The sequence below is a fragment of the Salmo trutta genome, unplaced genomic scaffold (genome assembly GCF_901001165.1).
Source record: "Salmo trutta unplaced genomic scaffold, fSalTru1.1, whole genome shotgun sequence".
Taxonomy (NCBI): domain Eukaryota; kingdom Metazoa; phylum Chordata; class Actinopteri; order Salmoniformes; family Salmonidae; genus Salmo; species Salmo trutta.
The window spans coordinates 1,494,437-1,517,629 of NW_021823319.1; the positions used below are offsets into that span (position 1 = coordinate 1,494,437).

General features: G+C 46.6%; 1 protein-coding gene across 3 annotated transcripts in view; it reads right to left on the reverse strand.

The window, feature by feature from the left end:
* Positions 1-2,942: 2,942 nt before the first annotated feature.
* The window catches only part of LOC115190117 (uncharacterized), a 37,557-nt gene continuing 17,306 nt past the window's right edge, over positions 2,943-23,193 (reverse strand). Inside the window, exons 8-9 of one of the 3 annotated variants that reach the window (XM_029748604.1) lie at positions 5,862-6,057; positions 2,943-3,674 (exon numbers count right to left, since the gene is read on the reverse strand). In XM_029748604.1, coding sequence (XP_029604464.1) covers positions 5,890-6,057 — 168 coding nt within the window. In that variant the 3' untranslated portion in view covers positions 2,943-3,674; positions 5,862-5,889. Of the gene's footprint in view, positions 6,058-7,779; positions 7,892-23,193 lie in introns of those variants that run through there. The other 2 variants (XM_029748603.1, XM_029748605.1) reach the window with 2 other exon arrangements.

Consider the following 23,193-nt stretch of genomic DNA (forward strand, 5'->3'; position numbering starts at 1 on the left):
AGTTGTAAATCCGGTTAAATCAGCTCATTTAAACAGCCATTACAAAAGAGACAGTCACAACAGGATGCATGTAAAATTTGATGGGTTCACTGCACTCAGCTCAATATCCTGTACGATTTCCCCCTTTAAACAGAACCCTCATTGATCTGCAGCCGTCCCTATGGAATTCCAGCCTGGATCGGGTTACCTTGTTACCTGGTTGGTTGCACCGTGTTCCTGTGTTCTGGTCTCCACCACATCCCCCTTTCCCCTCCCAACTGTGTGTGGAGCGTCACACTGTCTCCTCCCAACGGGCTACCACACTACTGATGCTAACAGAGCCCCTCCATTGTCTACCTGTGGCCAGCCTTACATTCATCCGTTCCTAATCCCTGCCCATCTGTCATGGTTCAGACATCACGCAGGCTACGCTGTTGAAGGCTAGGATCCTCCATGGTTCAGACATCATGCAGGCTACGCTGTTGAAGGCTAGGATCCTCCATGGTTCAGACATCATGCAGGCTACGCTGTTGAAGGCTAGGATCCTCCATGGTTCAGACATCACTGACTTACTGGTGTTCTTCCATGCCGTCCATGGGAGGGGTGCGTCACTTGAGTAGGTTGAGCCACTGACGTGGTCTTCCTGTCTGGGTTGGCGCCCCCCCCTTGGGTTGTGCCGTGGCGGAGATCTTTGTGAGCTATACTCGGCCTTGTCTTCGGACGGTAGGTTGGTGGTTGTAGATATCCCTCTAGTGGTGTGGGGGCTGTGCTTTGGCAGAGTGGGTGGGGTTATATCCTGCCTGTTTGGCCCTGTCTGGGGGTATCATCGGATGGGGCCACAGTGTCTTCTGATCCCTCCTGTCTCAGCCTCCAGTATTTATGCTGCAGTAGTTTATGTGTCGGGGGGGCTAGGGTCAGTCTGTTACATCCGGAGTATTCTCTTGTCTTATCCGGTGTCCTGTGTGAATGTAAATATGCTCTCTAATTCTCTCTTTCTCTCTTTCTTTCTTTCTCTCGGAGGACCTGAGCCCTAGGACCATGCCTCAGGACTACCTGGCATGATGACTCCTTGCTGTCCCCAGTCCACCTGGCCATGCTGCTGCTCCAGTTTCAACTGTTCTGCCTGCGGCTACGGAACCCTGACCTGTTCACCGGACGTGCTTGTTGCACCCTCGACAATTACTATGATTATTATTATTTGACCATGCTGGTCATTTACGAACATTTTAACATCTTGACCATGTTCTGTTATAATATCCACCCGGCACAGCCAGAAGAGGACTGGCCACCCCTCATAGTCTGGTTCCTCTCTAGGTTTCTTCCTAGGTTTTTGGCCTTTCTCAGGAGTTTTTCCTAGGGAGTTTTTCCCAGCCACCGTGCTTCTTTCACATGCATTGCTTGCTGTTTGGGGTTTTAGGCTGGGTTTCTGTACAGCACTTTGAGATTTCAGCTGATGTACGAAGGGCTATATAAATAAATTTGATTTGATTTGATCACTCAGGCTACGCTGTTGAAGGGCTAGGATCCTCCATGGTTCAGACATCACGCAGGCTACTCTGTTGAAGGGTAGGGAATAAAGGACTACTGCTGATGGATAAATATCCATTATCTCCCCAAAAATACTTTGATGAAACCTTGTGGCAAACTAGTGACAGATGATGTCTTGGAAAGTAGTGACAGATGACATGTAAAGTACTGATGGGCCTCAGGATCTCACCACAGTATCCCTGTGCATTCAAATTGCCATCAATAAAATGCAATTGTGTTCGTTGTCTGTAGTTTATGCCTGCCCATACCATAACCCCACCTCTACCATGGGGCCCATACCATAACCCCACCTCCACCATGGGGCCCATACCATAACCCCACCTCCACCATGGGGCCCATACCATAACCCCACCATGGGGCCCATACCATAACCCCACCTCCACCATGGGGCCCATACCATAACCCCACCTCCACCACGGGGCCCATACCATAACTCCACCACGGGGCCCATACCATAACCCCACCTCCACCATGGGGCCCATACCATAACCCCACCTCCACCATGGGGCCCATACCATATCCCCACCTCCACCATGGGGCACTCTGTTCACAACGTTGACATCAGCAAACCGCTCACCCACGACTGCCATCTGCCCAGTACAGCTGAAAACGGGATTCATCCATGAAGAGCACACTTCTCCAGAATGCCAGGTGAGCATTTGCCCTCAAAAAGTTGGTTACGGCGCCAGACTGCAGTCAGGTCAAGACCCTGGTGAGGATGACGAGCACGCAGATGAGCTTCCCTGAGACGGTTTCTGACAGTTTGTGCAGAAATTCTTCAGTTCTGCGAACCCCCAGTTTCACCAGCTGTCCGGGTAGCTGGTCTCAGACGATCCCGCAGGTGAAGATGCCGGATGTGGTGGTCCTGGGCTGTCGTGGTTACATGTGGTCTGTGGCGGCGAGGCCAAATTCTCTAAAATGACATTGGGAGGCAGCTTAGTCGAGAAATTAACATTTAATTATCTGGCAACAACTCTGGAGATCATTCCTGCAGTCAGCATGCCAATTCCACGCTCTCTAAACTTGAGGCATCTGTGGCATTATGTTTTGTGACTAAACTACACATTTTAGTGGCCTTTTATTGTCCCCAGCACAAGGTGCACCTTCGTAATGATCACGCTGTTTAATCAGCTTCTTGATATGCCACACCTGTCAGGTGGATGGATTATCTTGGCAAAGGAGAAATGCTCACTAACAGGGACGTAAACAAATTTGTGCAGAACATTTGAGAGAAATAAGCTTTTTTTGTGCATCTGGAACATTTCTGTGATCTTTCATTTCAGCTCATGAAACATGGGACCAACACTTTACATGTTGCGTTTTATATTTTTTGTTCAGTGTAGTTGTGATGAGTGCAGAGAGATGTGCATGTACCGAGAGAGACTTCAGGATACACAACAAGTACACTATCAAGATTAGATTTTTGACACCATTTTATTTTTAAAAACATCAAGTAGTACAAACATTTGAATAGCTCATTTAATAAATCAAAAGATTTCTATTAAAAAAAGAAATCATATAAATAGTAAAATAAGCATGCAGAGTGTGGCTTAATTATGCCTTTGAATACAAATGGTATAGTTGCTTGTAGTATTGTCAAGACTTGTTTTAAAACATTCAGTATAATCTGTAAACCTACTGTAGTCTACTTTTAGAGTCCCACAGCAGGCCTACTGGCTTTGTAAAACTAGTTGGAGCATCGGTCTCAAAAAGTTACATTTTCCTGAGAACAAACCATTGAGTCGGCTGAGTAGGAGAGCACATATCAAGTCCAACAACACATTCAGAACATAAGACATGGGTATAGTTACATAAACACAATACATCCATTTTGAATGCACACCCATAGGTATAAAACAACACACAAACCAATGAACAATGTCTTGGAAAAATGGCTGCCCCAAGGCAACCACGGTTTCACTGAGAATAGAGAGTAGGTATTATATATACACACACACGCGGGGTAGTGCTGCTCAGTGCTTCCACACCCAACAAACATCCCAACCCCCAGGCACATGTAGATAAACAGACCTTTGGGAAAGTGAGGAGCTTGAGTTGAGTCTAGTGTCGTTTCAGGTCGAGAGATGCTAGTCAGCGAGATGCCACAGAGATTCCCCTCTCCTGAATTAGCTCAAGGCACTGATATCCTGGTAGAAATAACTTCATTTAGGCCCAATACCAGACACAGTAAATACAATTGCTAGCTGTTAGCAAAGCAGTGGAGTGACAGGTAGTGCTACTGATGAGAAGTAACACTAAAAGCTAGAAATGAAGTGGTACTGGGCAGCCTGGTTGAACCAGACCTGGGGTCAAATACTATTTGCAATCTTTCAAATACTTCAAGAGTTTGCTTAAGCCTGCCTGGAGTGCCAGGTTTGTACTTTTGGGACTTTTCTATTGAAACAAGGCAAGCTCAATAAAAGCACAGCTAAATTACTGAAAATGATTTTAAAAATACTATTTGAACCCAGGTTTGGTCTGAACACGTGAGCTCTTGGAAGATCCTCTTGCCAGAGAGAAGACGGTATTAATAAGAAAAAAACGTACAGAAACTCAGACCTTATCACACGCCATCCAACCAATACAGCCAGTAATACAGGTAACTTCCCCAGCCCTCGTTAACACTAGGGGCCAGCCGGTAATACAGGCAACACTACGGGCCAGCCAGTAATACAGGTACCTTCCCCAGCCCTCATCAACACTAGGAGCCAGCCAGTAATACAGGTAACTTCCTTAGCCCTCGTTAACACTAAGGGCCAGCCAGTAATATAGGTAAAGTCCCCAGCCAGCAATACAGGTAATGTCCCCAGCCAGCAACACAGGTAATGTCCCCAGCCCTCGTTAACACTAGGGGCCAGCCAGTAATACAGGTAACTTCCCCAGCCCTCGTTAACACTAGGGGCCAGCCAGTAATACAGGTAACTTCCCCAGCCCTCGTTAACACTAGGGGCCAGCCGGTAATACAGGTAACTTCCCCAGCCCTCATTAACACTAAGGGCCAGCCAGTAATATAGGTAAAGTCCCCAGCCAGCAATACAGGTAATGTCCCCAGCCAGCAACACAGGTAATGTCCCCAGCCCTCGTTAACACTAGGGGCCAGCCAGTAATACAGGTAACTTCCCCAGCCCTCATTAACACTAGGAGCCAGCCAGTAATACAGGTAACTTCCCCAGCCCTCATTAACACTAAGGGCCAGCCAGTAATACAGGTAACACTAGGGGCCAGCCAGTAACACAGGTACCTTCCCCAGCCCTCGTTAACACTAAGGGGCCAGTGGTTTTTAACTGTAACAATTAGCACGTTAGGTAGACACTCCGCAGCTGAACCATGTAGTGGTGACACAATCAAACCGACAGACATAACGGCTAGTTAATGTCTACGTTAGTGGCAGGGGCCAAACACTAGAATTATCATTCAAAAACAACAGGAAGTTAATCAGGCTAATTGTTCTGAACCATCTTCATTAACATAATATTGTCGTTGAGTATGACAGGCCACTGCGGATGGAACAAGTCGAGTCGGTTTGCGAACGGGAGAGTTTACATTAGGCTAAGTGCTGATTATGAAACAGATTTTCAGCATAACAATGGTTTGATTTACAGGGTGACAAGTGTAGCTGTGGTTAAGGGATGTTTGGTAGCCTGCAGGATGCTGTGTAGCTGTGGTTAAGGGACGTTTGGTAGCCTGCAGGATGCTGTGTAGCTGTGGTTAAGGGACGTTTGGTAGCCTGCTGTGTAGCTGTGGTTAAGGGACGTTTGGTAGCCTGCTGTGTAGCTGTGGTTAAGGGACGTTTGGTAGCCTGCTGTGTAGCTGTGGTTAAGGGACGTTTGGTAGCCTGCTGTGTAGCTGTGGTTAAGGGACGTTTGGTAGCCTGCTGTGTAGCTGTGGTTAAGGGACATTTGGTAGCCTGCAGGATGCTGTGTAGCACAACTAAGTGATCTATGTGATAAAAAAAAAGGTACTCTTATAACTAAAAATAGCAGATATATATATATATTTTTTTTTTTCATTGTTGTGTGATAGCTAGTATAGAAGGTCGTCACTGAAGCCTCACTACAGGGTCCTTCAGTTATCAACAATCCCCTTGACTCCTTTTGCCCTTCTGGTCTTAAAGGGCCAAAAATAATGAGTTGGGTAAATTAGTTTAAATAGTGACTGATTCAGCAGATACCCAACCTGGTAGTTTAGAAAACAGCACACACACACCTAAAACCTGCAGACTGTGGAGAAGAGGCTAGTTTCTCATACAGATCCACCGTCTGCGATGTATCCCAAAAAATGGTACCCTATTCCATATACCAGCGCACTAAAAACTAGTGAACTATATAGGGTACCTGTTGGGCCGTAACCAGGGTTAAAAGGTCATATGCTGAGTGTGATGCTTTGGATGGTGTTAGCAGGGATCCTGGCGTCCGTCTCCTCTCCGTTGAGCCTGAAGATGACGTGTGTGTTGTAGGGGATGGTGCTGGTGGAGGTCAGGGGCTTTCCCAGCCAGCCTGGAGCTCCACGTCGATACATCTTCACCGTCACCTACAAGGGACGACAGAGGAGATGTGAGATAAGGAGTCACCTTTCGTTTAGGAGAGAAATCTTATTTATTGTATCTTTATTTACATACAAAACACAGTGGTCCTCCACATGTAAAGCTCCCCCATCTAATTTCACAAACTAATACAATTTTCTAAATAACTTTCTTATATAAAAAAAGTTCTGTTTGTTTTAAAAAGTTATGGTGGTCAGTCTGGCTTGGAGGTGTTTCTGACCTTCTGGAACCTCTCTCTCTCTCTGTGTGGGGTCAGTGGGGACTGATCTGAGGTCTATACCTCTACAGACACCTCTGACCTCAAGCTATACTGACAAGCTGATGCTTCCTGTCTGGGGGGGGGGGGGGGGGGGGGGGGGGGGGGGGGACTGGCAGGAAGCAGAGGAAAGGAGGAAGCAAAAATCACTGGGCCAGGACTCAGATGGTAGGTCACAGACATTGTGGCTTCAAAAGGCCTTGGTGGAGGAGATCCCATCCACGCACTAAATGCTGCATATGCCGGCTCAATCAGAAAATGACCCGATGCCTATATCCCGCTATCAGATTGAATCAAAGCCCTGTTGTACTGCATACCGTTCACTCTGGCCCCAGTAGATCAGGTGGAGCTGCCAGGGAGAGAAAGGCTTCCAAAGAGAACAGGTTTCCAACCAGAAACAGGCTACCTAGTTCTGTTGAATAACAGAATACTATGCAGCCATTGTGACAGAGTCCCTCTTTCGTCAGTGAAGAAAGAGAAACGTAGCCATCAGCCTCTATGTAGCGGGGGGGGGGGGGGGGGGGAACAGCGTAGCCATCAGCCTCTATGTAGCGGGGGGGGGGGGAACAGCGTAGCCATCAGCCTCTATGTAGCGGGGGGGGGGGGGGGGGGGGGACAGCGTAGCCATCAGCCTCTATGTAGCAGGGGGGGGAACAGCGTAGCCATCAGCCTCTATGTAGCAGGGGGGGGAACAGCGTAGCCATCAGCCTCTATGTAGCAGGGGGGGGAACAGCGTAGCCATCAGCCTCTATGTAGCGGGGGGGGAACAGCGTAGCCATCAGCCTCTATGTAGCGGGGGGGGAACAGCGTAGCCATCAGCCTCTATGTAGCGGGGGGGGAACAGCGTAGCCATCAGCCTCTATGTAGCGGGGGGGGACAGCGTAGCCATCAGCCTCTATGTAGCGGGGGGGGGAACAGCGTAGCCATCAGCCTCTATGTAGCGGGGGGGGGGGGGGAACAGCGTAGCCATCAGCCTCTATGTAGCGGGGGGGGGGGGGAACAGCGTAGCCATCAGCCTCTATGTAGTGGGGGGGGGGGGGAACAGCGTAGCCATCAGCCTCTATGTAGTGGGGGGGGGGGGGGAACAGCGTAGCCATCAGCCTCTATGTAGTGGGGGGGGGGGGAACAGCGTAGCCATCAGCCTCTATGTAGTGGGGGGGGGGGACAGCGTAGCCATCAGCCTCTATGTAGTGGGGGGGGGGGGGGGGGGACAGCGTAGCCATCAGCCTCTATGTAGTGGGGGGGGGGGGACAGCGTAGCCATCAGCCTCTATGTAGACGGGGGGCGGGGGGGAAACAGCGTAGCCATCAGCCTCTATGTAGACGGGGGGCGGGGGGGAAACAGCGTAGCCATCAGCCTCTATGTAGCGGGGGGGAACAGCATAGCCATCAGCCTATATGTAGACAGGAACAGCGTAGCCATCAGCCTATATGTAGACAGGAACAGCGTAGCCATCAGCCTATATGTAGACAGGAACAGCGTAGCCATCAGCCTATATGTAGACAGGGGGGGTGAACAGCGTAGCCATCAGCCTCTATGTAGACAGGAACAGTGTAGCCATCAGCCTCTATGTAGACAGGGGGGGGGGGTGAACAGCGTAGCCATCAGCCTATATGTAGACAGGGGGGGGGGGGGGTGAACAGCGTAGCCATCAGCCTATATGTAGACAAGAACAGTGTAGCCATCAGCCTATATGTAGACAGGGGGGGACAGGGAACAGTGTAGCCATCAGCCTATATGTAGACAGGGGGGGGGTGAACAGCGTAGCCATCAGCCTATATGTAGCAGGAGGAACAGTGTAGCCATCAGCCTATATGTAGCGGGGGGGGGGGGGGGAACGCAGCCATCAGCATATTTGTGCATGTGATGTGTATATATCCCCCCCCCCCTATTAGAGCTGCCCCGGTCAACGGTAAGTGCTGTTATTGTGAAGTGGAAACGTCTAGGAGCAACAACGGCTCAGCCACAAAGTGGTAGGCCACAAAAAGCTCACAGAACCACTGAGTGTTGAAGCATGTAGCGAATCATTATGATTCACCCATCATCTACCTACCACGTCTCCTAGTGGGCCAGCTATCATCTACCTGTCATTTATCACGTCTTGAAGTTCTAGTCCCTACATTCATTGGACTTAATACACTTCTGATCCCCTATTCATGCTTTGTCTGAGTGACAACAGATGTCTTAACAAGATCTAGTTGTTCAGGTAACAGGAAGAACATCCTGTTCAAAAGAACACTGTGTACATTACATATATTTTTGTCTCCATTTACAGAGGGATGGAAGTACGGGGGCCTGTATTAAAACACTCCCCTTCTCACAGTTGTATTTTCTCTAGCTTAAAGCCCACCGTACTGTAGAACATTTAAATTATTATTTAGTCTCCATGCTCTTTCATGTCTAGGTAGTCCATCCATAAAAATGGTTTTGGGGGGGGGGGGGGAAGCCTTTTAGGTTAAAATGGCAGAGACAGTAGGAGTCTCAATGTATCGGTCCTTGTCCATGGGTGGGAGTCATTGTGGACGCCCACTAAGGTATTTTATTACTGAGAGCATCAAAAAAAAGAAAAAAAAAAAGAAGACAGATAAGCATCGTTGTCCATCAGGAAGTGGGAAAATACCCTGTATGTGAGATTTAGGGTGAGGGCCTAAAAACGGCACTCCATTCCCTATGGTTCTTGGTCGAAAGTAGTGCACTGATTAGAGAATAGAGTGCCATGTAGGACAAAGCCTTAGTTCTTTTGTCTGCGATTGAACATGATCATTGTAATAGTAGAGGTGTGCCCTAAATCACACCCTAGAGGTTGATGGATCAGGAGACTGGTAGAGGACATCGTGCTACCACCCCCTTGATGACCCTCCATTGGGTCAAATGTTTTGGGTAGCCTTCCACAAGCTTCCCAGAATGAGTTGGGTGAATTCTGGCCCATTCCTCCTGACAGAGCTGGTGTAACTGAGTCAGGTTTGTGGGCCTCCTTGCTCACACACGCTTTTTCAGTTCTGCCCACAAATTTTCTATATGATTGAGCGCAGGGCTTTGTGATGCCCACTCCAATACCTTGACTGTGTTGTCCTTAAGCCATTTTGCCACAACTTTGGAAGTATGCTTGGGGTCATTGTCCATTTGGAAGACCCATTTGCAACCAAGCTTTAACATCCTGACTGATGTCTTGAGATGTTGCTTCAATATATCCATATAATTTTCTTCATGATGCCATCTATTTTGTGAAGTGCACCAGTCCCTCCTGCAGCAAAGCACCCCCACAACATGATGCTGCCACCCCCGTGCTTCACGGTTGGGATGGTGTTCTTCGGCTTGCAAGTCTCCCCCTTTTTCCTCCAAACATAACAATGGTCATTATGGCCAAATAGTTATATTTTTGTTTCATCAGACCAGAGGACATTTCTCCAAAAAGTCGATCTTTTTCCCCATGTGCAGTTGCAAACCGTAGTCTGGTTTTTTTATGGCAGTTTTGGAGCAGTGGCTTCTTCCTTGCTGAACGGCCTTTCAGGTTATGTCGATATAGGACTCGTTTTACTGTGGATAGAGAATTTTGTACCCGTTTCCTCCAGCATCTTCACAAGGTCATTTGCTGTTGTTCTGGGATTGATTGGCCTGCTGGCCCCCCTACCTTTGAGGAAGCACAGTTCCCGCTCAGGATAAAGTAATCCTTCTACCCCCCCCCCCCCCAAAAGACTTAGATGCACTATTGTAAAGTGGTTGTTCCACTGGATATCATAAGGTGAATGCACCAATTTGTAAGTCGCTCTGGATAAGAGCGTCTGCTAAATGACTTAAATGTAAAATGTAAAAGATTTGCACTTTTCGCAGCAAAGTACGTTCATCTCTAGGAGACAGAACACGTCTCCTTCCTGAGCGGTATGACGGCTGCGTGGTCCCACGGTGTTTATACTTGCGTACTATTGTTTGTACAGAGGAATGTGGTACATTCAGGCGTTTGAAAATTTCTCCCAAGGATGAACCAGACTTGGGGAGGTCGACAATTTTTCCCCCCCTGAGGTCTTGGCTGATTTCTTTGATTTTCCCATGATGTTAAGCAACGAGGGACTGAGTTTGAAGGTAGGCCTTGAAATACAGCCACAGGTACACCTCCAATTGACTCAAATGATGTCAATTAGCCTATCAGAAGCTTCTAAAGCCATGACATAATTTTCTGGAATGTTCCAAGCTGTTTAAAGGCACAGTCTACATACACCAAGTTAACTTCTGACCCACTGGAATTGTGACAGTGAATTATAAGTGTCAACAATTGTTGGAAAAAATGACTTGTGTCATGCACAAAGTAGATGTCCTAACCGACTTGCCAAAACTATAGTTTGTTAACAACAAATGTGTGGAGTGGTTGAAAAATGAGTTTTAAAATGTCTCCAATCTAAGTGTATGTAAACTTCCAACTTCACACACACAGTATATATATATATATATATATATATATATATATATATATATATATTATCTTTACAACTATAGAGACACTGCATCTGTTATCTTTAAAACTACCTCACTCTGATCAATGAAATATAATTAATTATATTTCTGTCTGTGAATCCCCCCCCAGAACTGTGAGAAGACCTGTCTGTGTATAATATTGAATAATGTTTATAAATCCCAGCCCGGCCCCCCAGACCTGATCTCGCCTACTACATTACTATTGTCAATCCAATGTCTAGCATGACAGTTCTATAAAGAGTTGGCAAGAGAGCAGGAACAGACAGGCACCCAGGCTACATTATAATCCACCCCCAGGCTACATTATAATCCACCCCCAGGCTACATTATAATCCCCCCCCCCAGGCTACATTATAATCCCCCCCCCCCCCCCCCAGGCTACATTATAATCCCCCCCCCCCCCCAGGCTACATTATAATCCCCCCCCCCCCCCCAGGCTACATTATAATCCCCCCCCCCCCAGGCTACATTATAACCCCCCCCCCAGGCTACATTATAATCCCCCCCCCCCCCGCTACATTATAATCCCCCCCCCCCGGCTACATTATAATCCCCCCCCCCCCGGCTACATTATAATCCCCCCCCCCAGGCTACATTATAATCCCCCCCCCAGGCTACATTATAATCCCCCCCAGGCTACATTATAATCCCCCCCCCCCAGGCTACATTATAATCCCCCCCCCCCAGGCTACATTATAATCCCCCCCCCAGGCTACATTATAATCCCCCCACCCCAGGCTACATTATAATCCCCCCCCCCAGGCTACATTATAATCCCCCCCCCCAGGCTACATTATAATCCACCCCAGGCTACCTGAACCCTAGTCCACTCACAACTTTGTCCCAGTTGTATTAATATCCATACTAGCACAGTGTACAGCTAGATTACACAGTGATGGGTAAAGGGGCTCCGGAACGGTGCAGTGGTCTAAGGCACTGCATCTGTGCTAGAGGCGTCACTACAGACCCTGGTTTGATTCCAGGCTGTATTACAACCGGCCGTGATTGTGCACCGCCCTATGGGACACCCAATCGGCCCAGCGTCATCCGGGTTAGGGTTTGGCCAGGGTAGGCCGTCATTGTAAATAAGAATTTGTTCTTTAACTGCCTAGTTAAATTTAAAAAAAATAAAAAAAAGGTTCGATATGGTACAACTCTTTCTCCCTCTGATTTGGTCTCTGTCTAGAGTTACAGGTTTAACCATCAGAGAAGACCTCAGGGGTTTGTAACTGGTCCAGGCACGGAGAGGGGAGATGAGAGGCCTGTGTGTGAGCCTCCACTGAGAGCACAGAGCCCTGAGGGTGAAGGGTGGGGGAGTGGAGGGAGTCACACTAAAGAACTAACCATCTCCTCCCTCACCTTATTTTCTGTCAGGATGACTTCATCCAGCCCTCAAGTCCCTCACATTTCAACAAGACAACTCCTTTTCTCTGTTCGTTTTATTTACTGTCTGGTATGTCACAAGTCCCACCGTCGGTTCACCCCCTTTCAAGACGTGACCACAGACGGCTCACTTTCCTTTTGAGGGGGAAAGGACTTCTGTTGTAAAATGTCTGTCAGTGGACCATCTTCTCTGAATGGAGACTGGTGTCCCTGTGGTCTACCTGTAGGATTCTAGAATCTCCTAAATCTATATCAGATGACATTTCTGCTGGGTCTTCTACCATACTTCCTTCTCTTTGCTGAAGATACCAATTTGATTAAAAAAAAATAATAAATTAAAAAAATTAAAAAAAATTAAAAAAAAAAATCACAATAATTTTGATTCACTAATTAATGAAGCCAACTCAGGTATGGACACATTTTCTGAATGTTCCAAATAAATGAATTATCTAAAAAAATAATATTGATTGATATAAATTAAACTACTCAGTAATCTCCATGTAGCCTAACCTCACATAATCAAACATGTTTTTTCTTGTATACGGAGTATATCATGTACAATTAATATGCTGTTTAACTGATTGAACAAACAGTTTTTTGTACTTCTATTAGTGCTTCATATCAGCCCTTTTGGTCTTCCAACCTGAAGTTTATATCTGCACCGTTGTCTTTCACTTTTCTTTTGTGCGAATAAATAAAACCTAAAACCAAGGATCTAGAACGGACCATCACCTGCCTGTAGATACTGGAGTGATGGAGGTAGATACACTACCATTCAAAAGTTTGGGGTCACTTAGAAAATGTCCTTGTTCTTGAAAGAAAAGCAATTTGTGTTCATTAAAGTAATATTAAATTGATCAGCAATACTGTGTAGACATTGTTAATGTTGTAAATGACTTGTAGCTGGAAACAGCTGATTTTTTAATGGAATATCTACATAGGCGTACAGAGGCCCATTATCAGCAACCATCACTCCTGTGTTACAATGGCACGTTGTGTTTGCTAATCCAAGTTTATCGTTTCAAAAGGCTAATTGATCATTAGAAAACCCTCTTGCAATTATGGTAGCACAGCTGAAAACGGTTGTGCTAATTAAAAAGCATAAATCTGGCCGTCTTTAGACTAGTTGAGTATCTGGAGCATCAGCATTTCAGGGTTCGATTACAGGCTCAAAATGGCCAGAAACAAAGACCTTTCTTCTAAAACTTGTCAGTCCATTCTTGTTCTGAGAAATGAAGGCTATTCCATGTGAGAAAATGCCAAGAAATTGAAGATCTCATACAACGCTGTGTACTACTCCCTTCACAGAACAGCTCAAACTGTCTCTAACCAGAATAGAAAGAGTGGGAGGCCCCGGTGCACAAAGAGGACAAGTACATTAGTGTCTAGTTCGAGAAACAGACGCCTCACAAATCCTCAACTGGCAGCTTCATTAAATAGTACCCACAAACCACCAGTCTCAACGTCAACAGTGAAGAGGTGACTCCGGGATGCTGGCCTTCTAGGCAGAGTTGCAAAGAAAAAGCCATATCTCAAACTGGCCAATAAAAAATAAAATATTAAGATGGGCAAAATAACACACTGGACAGAGGAAGATTGGAAAAAAAGTTATGGACAGACAAATCTAAGTTTGAGGTGTTTGGATCAAAGAACATTCGTGCGACGCAGAAAAAAAATGAAAATATGCTGGAGGAGTGATGTCATCTGTCAAGCATGGTGGAGGCAATGTGATGGTCTGGGGGTGTTTCAGAGGTGGTAAAGTGGGAGAGTGGTTCAGGGTAACAGGGATCTTGAGGAAGGAAGGCTGTCACTCCATTTTGCACCTCCATACCCTGTGGACAGCGCTTAATTGGAGCCAATTTCCTCCTATAACAGGACAATGACCCAAAGCACAGCTCCAAACTACACAAGAACTATTTAGGGAAGAAGCAGTCAGCTGGTATTCTGTCTATAATGGAGTGGCCAGCACAGTCACTGGATCTCAACCCTATTGAGCTGTTGTGGGAGAAAGCTTGACCGTATGGTACGTAAGAAGTGCTCATCAAGCCAATCCAACTTGTGGGAGGTGCCTCAGGTAGGATGGGGGGGAAAATCTCTTAGATTACCACAACAAATTGACCACTAGAATCCAAAGGTCTGCAAGGCTGTAATTGATGCAAATGAAGGATTCTTTGACAAAAGCAAAGTTTGAAGGACACAATTATTTAAATGAAAAATCTTTTTTTTACAACCTTGACTATATTTCTTATTCATTTTGCAACTCATTTCATGGAAAACAAGGACATTTCTAAGTGACCCCAAACGTTTGAACGGTACTGTATGTAGGGATAAGGTGACTATATACAGGGTCAGTTCAGTACCATATTAACAATGTACAGGGATACTGGAGTGATGGAGGTAGATATGTATAGGGGGAAGGGGACAAGAGGTAGATATGTATAGGGGGAAGGGGACAAGAGGTAGATATGTATAGGGGTAAGGGGACTGGGCATCAGGATATGAGAGTAGCAGCAGTGTAAACGGATGGTCCAACAGGGCTAACAGGACTAGCCGGAAGCCATTAGAGCCCCAGCTAGCACCAATAACCATTTAGCTCCATTCATAACCCAGACCCACTTACTTTATGTCCCTACAACATAAGTGCATTTGCTGTGAGGTTAGAATAGGAATCTCCTCTCTCCCTCTTCAATGGGGTTTGTCTGGTTGTCTGGCATGACTTGACTGAGCTACAATCTATGACTGATTTAATTTAGCCCTTTACAAACATGTCTTAATGTCATTAACCCCCAGAGCATTCACTGACCGCCTCTCTGTGACTCCATTAACTAAAGCAAAATGGAGGTTTAAAAAGAGCATATTGATGCTGAGCATTATTAAAGGCTGATTATCAAGACAACAGACAAAAAATAAAATGGGTCAAAGTGTCTGCTAACTGGTTTATGTGGGATTCAACATAACCATAACAGATGGGAACAGGGTTTTGAATTAGAATCTACGCTGTGTGTCCCACACCGAACCCTATTCCCTATTTAGTGCACTACTTTTGACCCCGGACCCATAGGTAATAGGGTGCCATTTGGGAGCCAGCCATAACCTAGGACTACAGACAGCATAGATAGACAATGGAGAAACAACTGCAGGGATGACATCATCAACTCAGAGCAATAACAGAATGTTACAATACAGAGTGTTTTAATATCCATGTGAATGTGGCCCCTGGATACAGACCTGTGGCCCCTGGCCAGTGGATACAGACCTGCGGCCCCTGGACAGTGTCTAGGATATGATACAGACCTGTGGCCCCTGGCCAGTGGATACAGACCTGCGGCCCCTGGACAGTGGCTAGGATACAGACCAACACACGCCCTTCATTTAGAGCTGAGAACTTATTGTCTGGGTAGAAATACATGGACACTACTTGGAAAAGTAGCCAATACAAGAACTGGTGTGATTTCATATTGCAGGCATTTCATTAGTCTTATTGTACAACCACATCTCTCTCACACACACACGGAAACCTAGTTTCATTACAAATGTAACAGGGCGGCAGGTAGCCTAGTGGTTAGAGGCTGGTAGCCTAGTGGTTAGAGGCAGGGAGCCTAGTGGTTAGAGGCAGGGAGCCTAGTGGTTAGAGGGGGGAGGCAGGTAGCCTAGTGGTTAGAGGCAGGTAGCCTAGTGGTTAGAGGCAGGTAGCCTAGTGGTTAGAGGCAGGGAGCCTAGTGGTTAGAGGCAGGGAGCCTAGTGGTTAGAGGCAGGGAGCCTAGTGGTTAGAGGCAGGGAGCCTAGTGGTTAGAGGCAGGGAGCCTAGTGGTTAGAGGCAGGGAGCCTAGTGGTTAGAGGCAGGGAGCCTAGTGGTTAGAGGCAGGGAGCCTAGTGGTTAGAGGCAGGGAGCCTAGTGGTTAGAGACAGGGAGCCTAGTGGTTAGAGACAGGTAGACTAGTGGTTAGAGCGTTGGACCAGTAACCTGAAAGGTTGCTATATCAAATCCCCGAGCTGACAAGGTAAACATCTGTCATTCTGACCCTGAACAAGGCAGTTAACCCCACTGTTCCCCAGTAGGCCGTCATTGTAAATAAGAATTTGTTCTTAACTGACTTGCCTAAAGGTAGAGAATTGAGGGTTATTTTTAAACATGTATTCAAATATATTAATAGTCAATTCTGATTAAAACTGTAGACGTCCTCATCTAACCATTGTGTTAAATATAAAACATGGATTTCCACATGTTAATGTTCCACCCAATGAACGAAAAGAGGGCTTGAGAACGACGGCATCGTACTACAAGGAGGAGGAGGGATGGCCTGAATACACAGTAGACAGATGAATACATCCACTAGGCCTATTGAGTTGTATCTTCATACAGACGGACATGGGATCTCTCCACCATACTCTTCACTGCGGCTTGGAGCTCAGCAGAGATAATAGGACAGAGTTTAATTAGCCACCGTTACATAAAAAAAAGGTACCGTTCATCACTGGTCTGATGCTCTGTGAGTGGGTATAGTGCCGGCGTACTACACTGCTATAGTGTAGTACGGACACCTGGGATTTTGCCGCACTTGTCTCTTGTGTAATTGCATAGCTCAGAGGACTCCTACACACTCTGCAGCAAGGGGGTTTTTATACACACACTGGAGATAATTATCTCAAATCGCTGGCTTTCTTTGAAGAGCTATATTCCAATTATGAAGAAAAAAAAAAAGTATAAAATCTGAAAACGATGGTAATTTCCACCACAATTTTTTTCATCTGTTGAAAAATGCTTTGTGTTTTATTACTGGACAAAAACACATTCTTCAGAAAACTTTTCCAAATTAGGAAAGTGCAGAAAATTGGGCTGCTATCAAAACTTAATACAGAAGACAACCTGAGGTAACCGCCACAGTGGGGCAGCTGCAATCTCCATGACCCCGGCCGAGTCTACGTCCCCGGCCACGACCCCGGCCGAGTCTACGTCCCCGGCCGAGTCTACGACCCCGGCCGAGTCTACGACCCCGGCCGAGTCTACGTCCCCGGCCACGACCCCGGCCGAGTCTACGTCCCCGGCCACGACCCCGGCCGAGTCTACGTCCCCGGCCACGACCCCGGCCGAGTCTACGTCACCGGCCACGACCCCGGCCGAGTCTACGTCACCGGCCACGACCCCGGCCGAGTCTACGGCACCGGTTTATGACAGAGCTCTGTTTCTCTGGTCTGCAGCTCCCTGAGCCAAAGTCTCCCCTTGGGATGCTCATGATGGGAGAATACAGTAGAACCTGGCCAATGGAAAGACAGCGAGGAGTAAGTAGGCGATGTCTTCTGTGAAGAACAAACTCAAGTGCAAGGTCAGGATATGTGGTCGTCCCACCTAGCTATCTGAATATACTAACTACTGTAATATGTGGTTGTCCCACCAGCTATCTGAATATACTAACTACTGTAATATGTGGTTGTCCACCTAGCTATCTGAATATATTAACTACTGTAATATGTGGTTGTCCCACCTAGCTATCTGAAGATATTAACTACTGTAATATGTGGTCGTCCCACCTAGCTATCTGAATATACTAACTACTGTAATATGTGGTCGTCCCCCCTAGCTATCTGAATATACTAACTACTGTAATATGTGGTTGTCCACCTAGCTATCTGAATATACTAACTACTGTAATATGTGGTTGTCCACCTAGCTATCTGAATATACTAACTACTGTAATATGTGGTCGTCCCCCCTAGCTATCTGAATATACTAACTACTGTAATATGTGGTCGTCCCACCTAGCTATCTGAATATACTAACTACTGTAATATGTGGTTGTTCCACCTAGCTATCTGAATATACTAACTACTGTAATATGTGGTCGTCCACCTAGCTATCTGAATATACTAACTACTGTAATATGTGGTTGTCCACCTAGCTATCTGAATATACTAACTACTGTAATATGTGGTTGTCCACCTAGCTATCTGAATATACTAACTACTGTAATATGTGGTCGTCCCACCTAGCTATCTGAATATACTAACTACTGTAATATGTGGTTGTCCACCTAGCTATCTGAATATACTAACTACTGTAATATGTGGTTGTCCCACCTAGCTATCTGAATATACTAACTACTGTAATATGTAGTTGTCCACCTAGCTATCTGAATATACTAACTACTGTAATATGTGGTTGTCCACCTAGCTATCTGAATATACTAACTACTGTAATATGTGGTCGTCCCCCCTAGCTATCTGAATATACTAACTACTGTAATATGTGGTCGTCCCCCCTAGCTATCTGAATATACTTACTGTAATATGTGGTTGTCCACCTAGCTATCTGAATATACTAACTACTGTAATATGTGGTCGTCCCCCCTAGCTATCTGAATATACTTACTGTAATATGTGGTTGTCCACCTAGCTATCTGAATATACTAAATACTGTAATATGTGGTTGTCCACCTAGCTATCTGAATATACTAACTACTGTAATATGTGGTCGTCCCCCCTAGCTATCTGAATATACTAACTACTGTAATATGTGGTTGTCCACCTAGCTATCTGAATATACTAACTACTGTAATATGTGGTTGTCCACCTAGCTATCTGAATATACTACTGTAATATGTGGTTGTCCACCTAGCTATCTGAATATACTAACTACTGTAATATGTGGTTGTCCCACCTAGCTATCTGAATATACTAACTACTGTAATATGTGGTCGTCCCCCCTAGCTATCTGAATATACTAACTACTGTAATATGTGGTCGTCCCCCCTAGCTATCTGAATATACTTACTGTAATATGTGGTTGTCCACCTAGCTATCTGAATATACTAACTACTGTAATATGTGGTTGTTCCACCTAGCTATCTGAATATACTAACTACTGTAATATGTGGTTGTCCCACCTAGCTATCTGAATATACTAACTACTGTAATATGTGGTTGTTCCACCTAGCTATCTGAAGATGAATATACTAACTACTGTAATATGTGGTCGTCCACCTAGCTATCTGAAGATGAATATACTAACTACTGTAATATGTGGTCGTCCACCTAGCTATCTGAATATATTAACTACTGTAATATGTGGTTGTCCACCTAGCTATCTGAATATACTAACTACTGTAATATGTGGTTGTCCACCTAGCTATCTGAATATACTAACTACTGTAATATGTGGTCGTCCCACCTAGCTATCTGAATATACTAACTACTGTAATATGTGGTCGTCCCACCTAGCTATCTGAAGATTAATATACTAAATACTGTGTGGCTCTGAATCGGAGCGTCTGCTAAATGACTAAATTGCAGACCTAGATGTGCCATAATCAAATGTTATTAGTTACATACACATTTTGCAGATGTTATTGCGGGTGTAGAGAAATGCTTGTAGAAATAAAACAAAAAAAAACTTAAGTTGCTTAGGAGCTGGAAGAAGAGCTGCCAGCACCATCATACTTTTAACTAGAGGTGAAGACAACAAGCACTGCCTTCAAAAACACTCTCTTCTACTCTAGCCCGAACAGTACCACGCTATCTGAGTGAGAGGACACACGACCCAAGAACAGCAGGCTAGGAATATAGAACATCATTTATCAATTACAGCCCGCTGTTCTCCATCATACCCCCCTCTGGGGTCTGATAGATCCCTGCCTTCCCATCATACCCCCCTCTGGGGTCTGATAGATCCCTGCCTTCCCCAATGTCCTCACCAGAACAATAGAACGGATGGAGCCGTAGAAAAATACACCGAATCCCTTACTGACCGTGGTAGTGTTATATACTAACAGCCGAGCGGAAATGGAGGAAAACTCGCCTCCCTGCGGACCTGGCATCCTTTCACTCCCTCCTCTCTACATTCTCCTCTTCTGTCTCTGCTGCTAAAGCCACTTTCTACAACTCTAAATTCCAAGCATCTGCCTCTAACCCTAGGAAGCTCTTTGCTACCTTCTCCTCCCTCCTGAATCCTCCTCCCCCTCCCCCCCTCCTCCCTCTCTGCGGATGACTTCGTCAACCATTTTGAAAAGAAGGTTGATGATATCCGATCCTCGTTTGCTAAGTCAAACGACATCGCTGGTCCTGCTCACACTGCCCTACCCTGTGCTTTGACCTCTTTCTCCCCTCTCTCCCCAGATGAAATCTTGCGTCTTGTGACGGCCGGCCGCCCAACAACCTGCCCACTTGACCCTATCCCCTCCTCTCTTCTCCAGACCATTTCCGGAGACCTTCTCCCCTACCTCACCCATCAACTCATCCTTGACCGCTGGCTACGTCCCTTCCGTCTTCAAGAGAGCGAGAGTTGCACCCCTTCTGAAAAAACCTACACTCGATCCCTCCGATGTCAACAACTACAGACCAGTATCCCTTCTTTCTTTTCTCTCCAAAACTCTTGAACGTGCCGTCCTTGGCCAGCTCTCCTGCTATCTCTCAGAATGACCTTCTTGATCCTAATCAGTCAGGTTTCAAGACTGGGCATTCAACTGAGACTGCTCTTCTGTGTCACGGAGGCTCTCCGCACTGCTAAAGCTAACTCTCTCCTCTGCTCTGCTCTCATCCTTCTAGACCTATCTGCTGCCTTTGATACTGTGAACAATCAGATCCTCCTCTCCACCCTCTCCGAGTTGGGCATCTCCGGCGCGGCCCACGCTTGGATTGCGGCCTACCTGACAGGTCGCTCCTACCAGGTGTCGTGGCGAGAATCTGTCTCCGCACGACGTGCTCTCACCACTGGTGTCCCCCAGGGCTCTGTTCTAGGCCCTCTCCTATTCTCGCTATACACCAAGTCACTTGGCTCTGTCATATCCTCACATGGTCTCTCCTATCATTGCTACGCAGACGACACACAATTAATCTTCCCCTTTCCCCCTTCTGATAACCAGGTGGCGAATCGCATCTCTGGCAGACAGTGTGGATGACGGATCACCACCTCAAGCTGAACCTCGGCAAGACGGAGCTGCTCTTCCTCCCGGGGAAGGACTGCCCATTCCATGATCTCGCCATCACGGTTGACAACTCCCTTGTGTCCTCCTCCCAGAGTGCTAAGAACCTCGGCGTGATCCTGGACAACACCCTGTCGTTCTCCACTAACATCAAGGCGGTGACCCGATCCTGTAGGTTCATGCTCTACAACATTCGCAGAGTACGACCCTGCCTCACACAGGAACCGGCGCAGGTCCTAATCCAGGCACTTGTCATCTCCCGTCTGGATTACTGCAACTCGCTGTTGGCTGGGCTCCCTGCCTGTGCCATTAAACCCCTACAACTCATCCAGAACGCCGCAGCCCGTCTGGTGTTCAACCTTCCCAAGTTCTCTCACGTCACCCCGCTCCTCCGCTCTCTTCACTGGCTTCCAGTTGAAGCTTGCATCCGCTACAAGACCATGGTGCTTGCCTACGGAGCTGTGAGGGGAACGGCACCTCCGTACCTTCAGGCTCTGATCAGGCCCTACACCGAAACAAGGGCACTGCGTTCATCCACCTCTGGCCTGCTCGCCTCCCTACCTCTGAGGAAGCACAGTTCCCGCTCAGCCCAGTCAAAACTGTTCGCTGCTCTGGCACCCCAATGGTGGAACAAGCTCCCTCACGACACCAGGACAGCGGAGTCAATCGCCACCTTCCGGAGACACCTGAAACCCCACCTCTTTAAGGAATACCTGGGATAGGATAAAGTAATCCTTCTAACCCCCCCCCTTAAAAGATTTAGATGCACTATTGTAAAGTGGTTGTTCCACTGGATATCATAAGGTGAATGCACCAATTTGTAAGTCGCTCTGGATAAGAGCGTCTGCTAAATGACTTAAATGTAAATGTGTTGTCGAGTAAAGAAAACCGTCTGAAAACAGGGAGGGATTATCCCTCCCTAGTATTTCAGTTTTCCGTTGTACATAGGCATCTTTAAAATGTTTTTTGCTATGGTCTGCTCTAATAAACAAACCCGGTGGCATCTATTCCATCTACCCAAACAGCAGTGAAATTAAAAATGGCAGGTCGCATCAGAGGCCATGGCTATGCATTTACAGTACTAGTAACAAATCAAAAGACCCGACACCGTGTCTGGCGAGACGCCGGGTCCCACACCGTGTCTGGCGAGACGCCGGGTCCCACACCGTGTCTGGCGAGACGCTGGGTCCCACACCGTGTCTGGCGAGACGCTGGGTCTCTCACTTCCACTCTATCCACCTTGAGCAGCTGGTCCAAACCACATTTAAGAGCTGTGCTGCCTGAACACACTGACTGTATAATTAAAATTGGTAGCATGGAGGTTTCCAAATGGAAAAGCTATTCATAAGATAGATAGAGACACACACACACACACACACCCACCCCTATTATTCTACATTGTAGAAAATAGTAAAACTAAAGAAAAACCCTTGAATGAGTAGGTGTCCAAACATTTGACGGGTACTGTATATAAATAAAATATCACTGAACATTTTCTAAATAGGAAATTTCCACTCATGCAAGAAATTGAATAAGTCTCTGTAACAAGACCTGCTGTGCGAAACGTCATGGACTAGATCCCCACCCTGACCGCTGTATATAGTCTGACAGGAACAAGGGGACAATGAGGTGCCTTGTCATCTAGTCTCTTAGTGGAGCAGAGAAAGCCCCGATACCTCACAACGCCCAGTAAGCAAGACAGGCGTAACACACGGCAGGACGCCTTCCTCCCGGCATACATTCTAGGATTATCTATCATAAGAGTGTCATGTTCCTTTGTGAGATATGGATGGTGTGTGTGTGTGTGTGTGTGCCATTCAGCCTCCATTTATTGATATTTAGCTGGGAATATAATATGTTGTAACACAGCGAGGCCCCTGGGCAGGACTAGGGTCCACTGGAGACTGAGGACTGTATCGAGTGGAAGGGCTGGTAGGGCCTCGTAGTGTGTGTGTGTGTGTGTGTGTGTCCCCGGGTCAGCGGCTCTAGAGATGGGTTTAGGCTACATCTGTATTGGAAGCAATAAGGTCATGACCCTGTATGTTGGGACCTCGGATCAATGTCATGTCACTGGACCCAGAATGGTGGGACCTCGGATC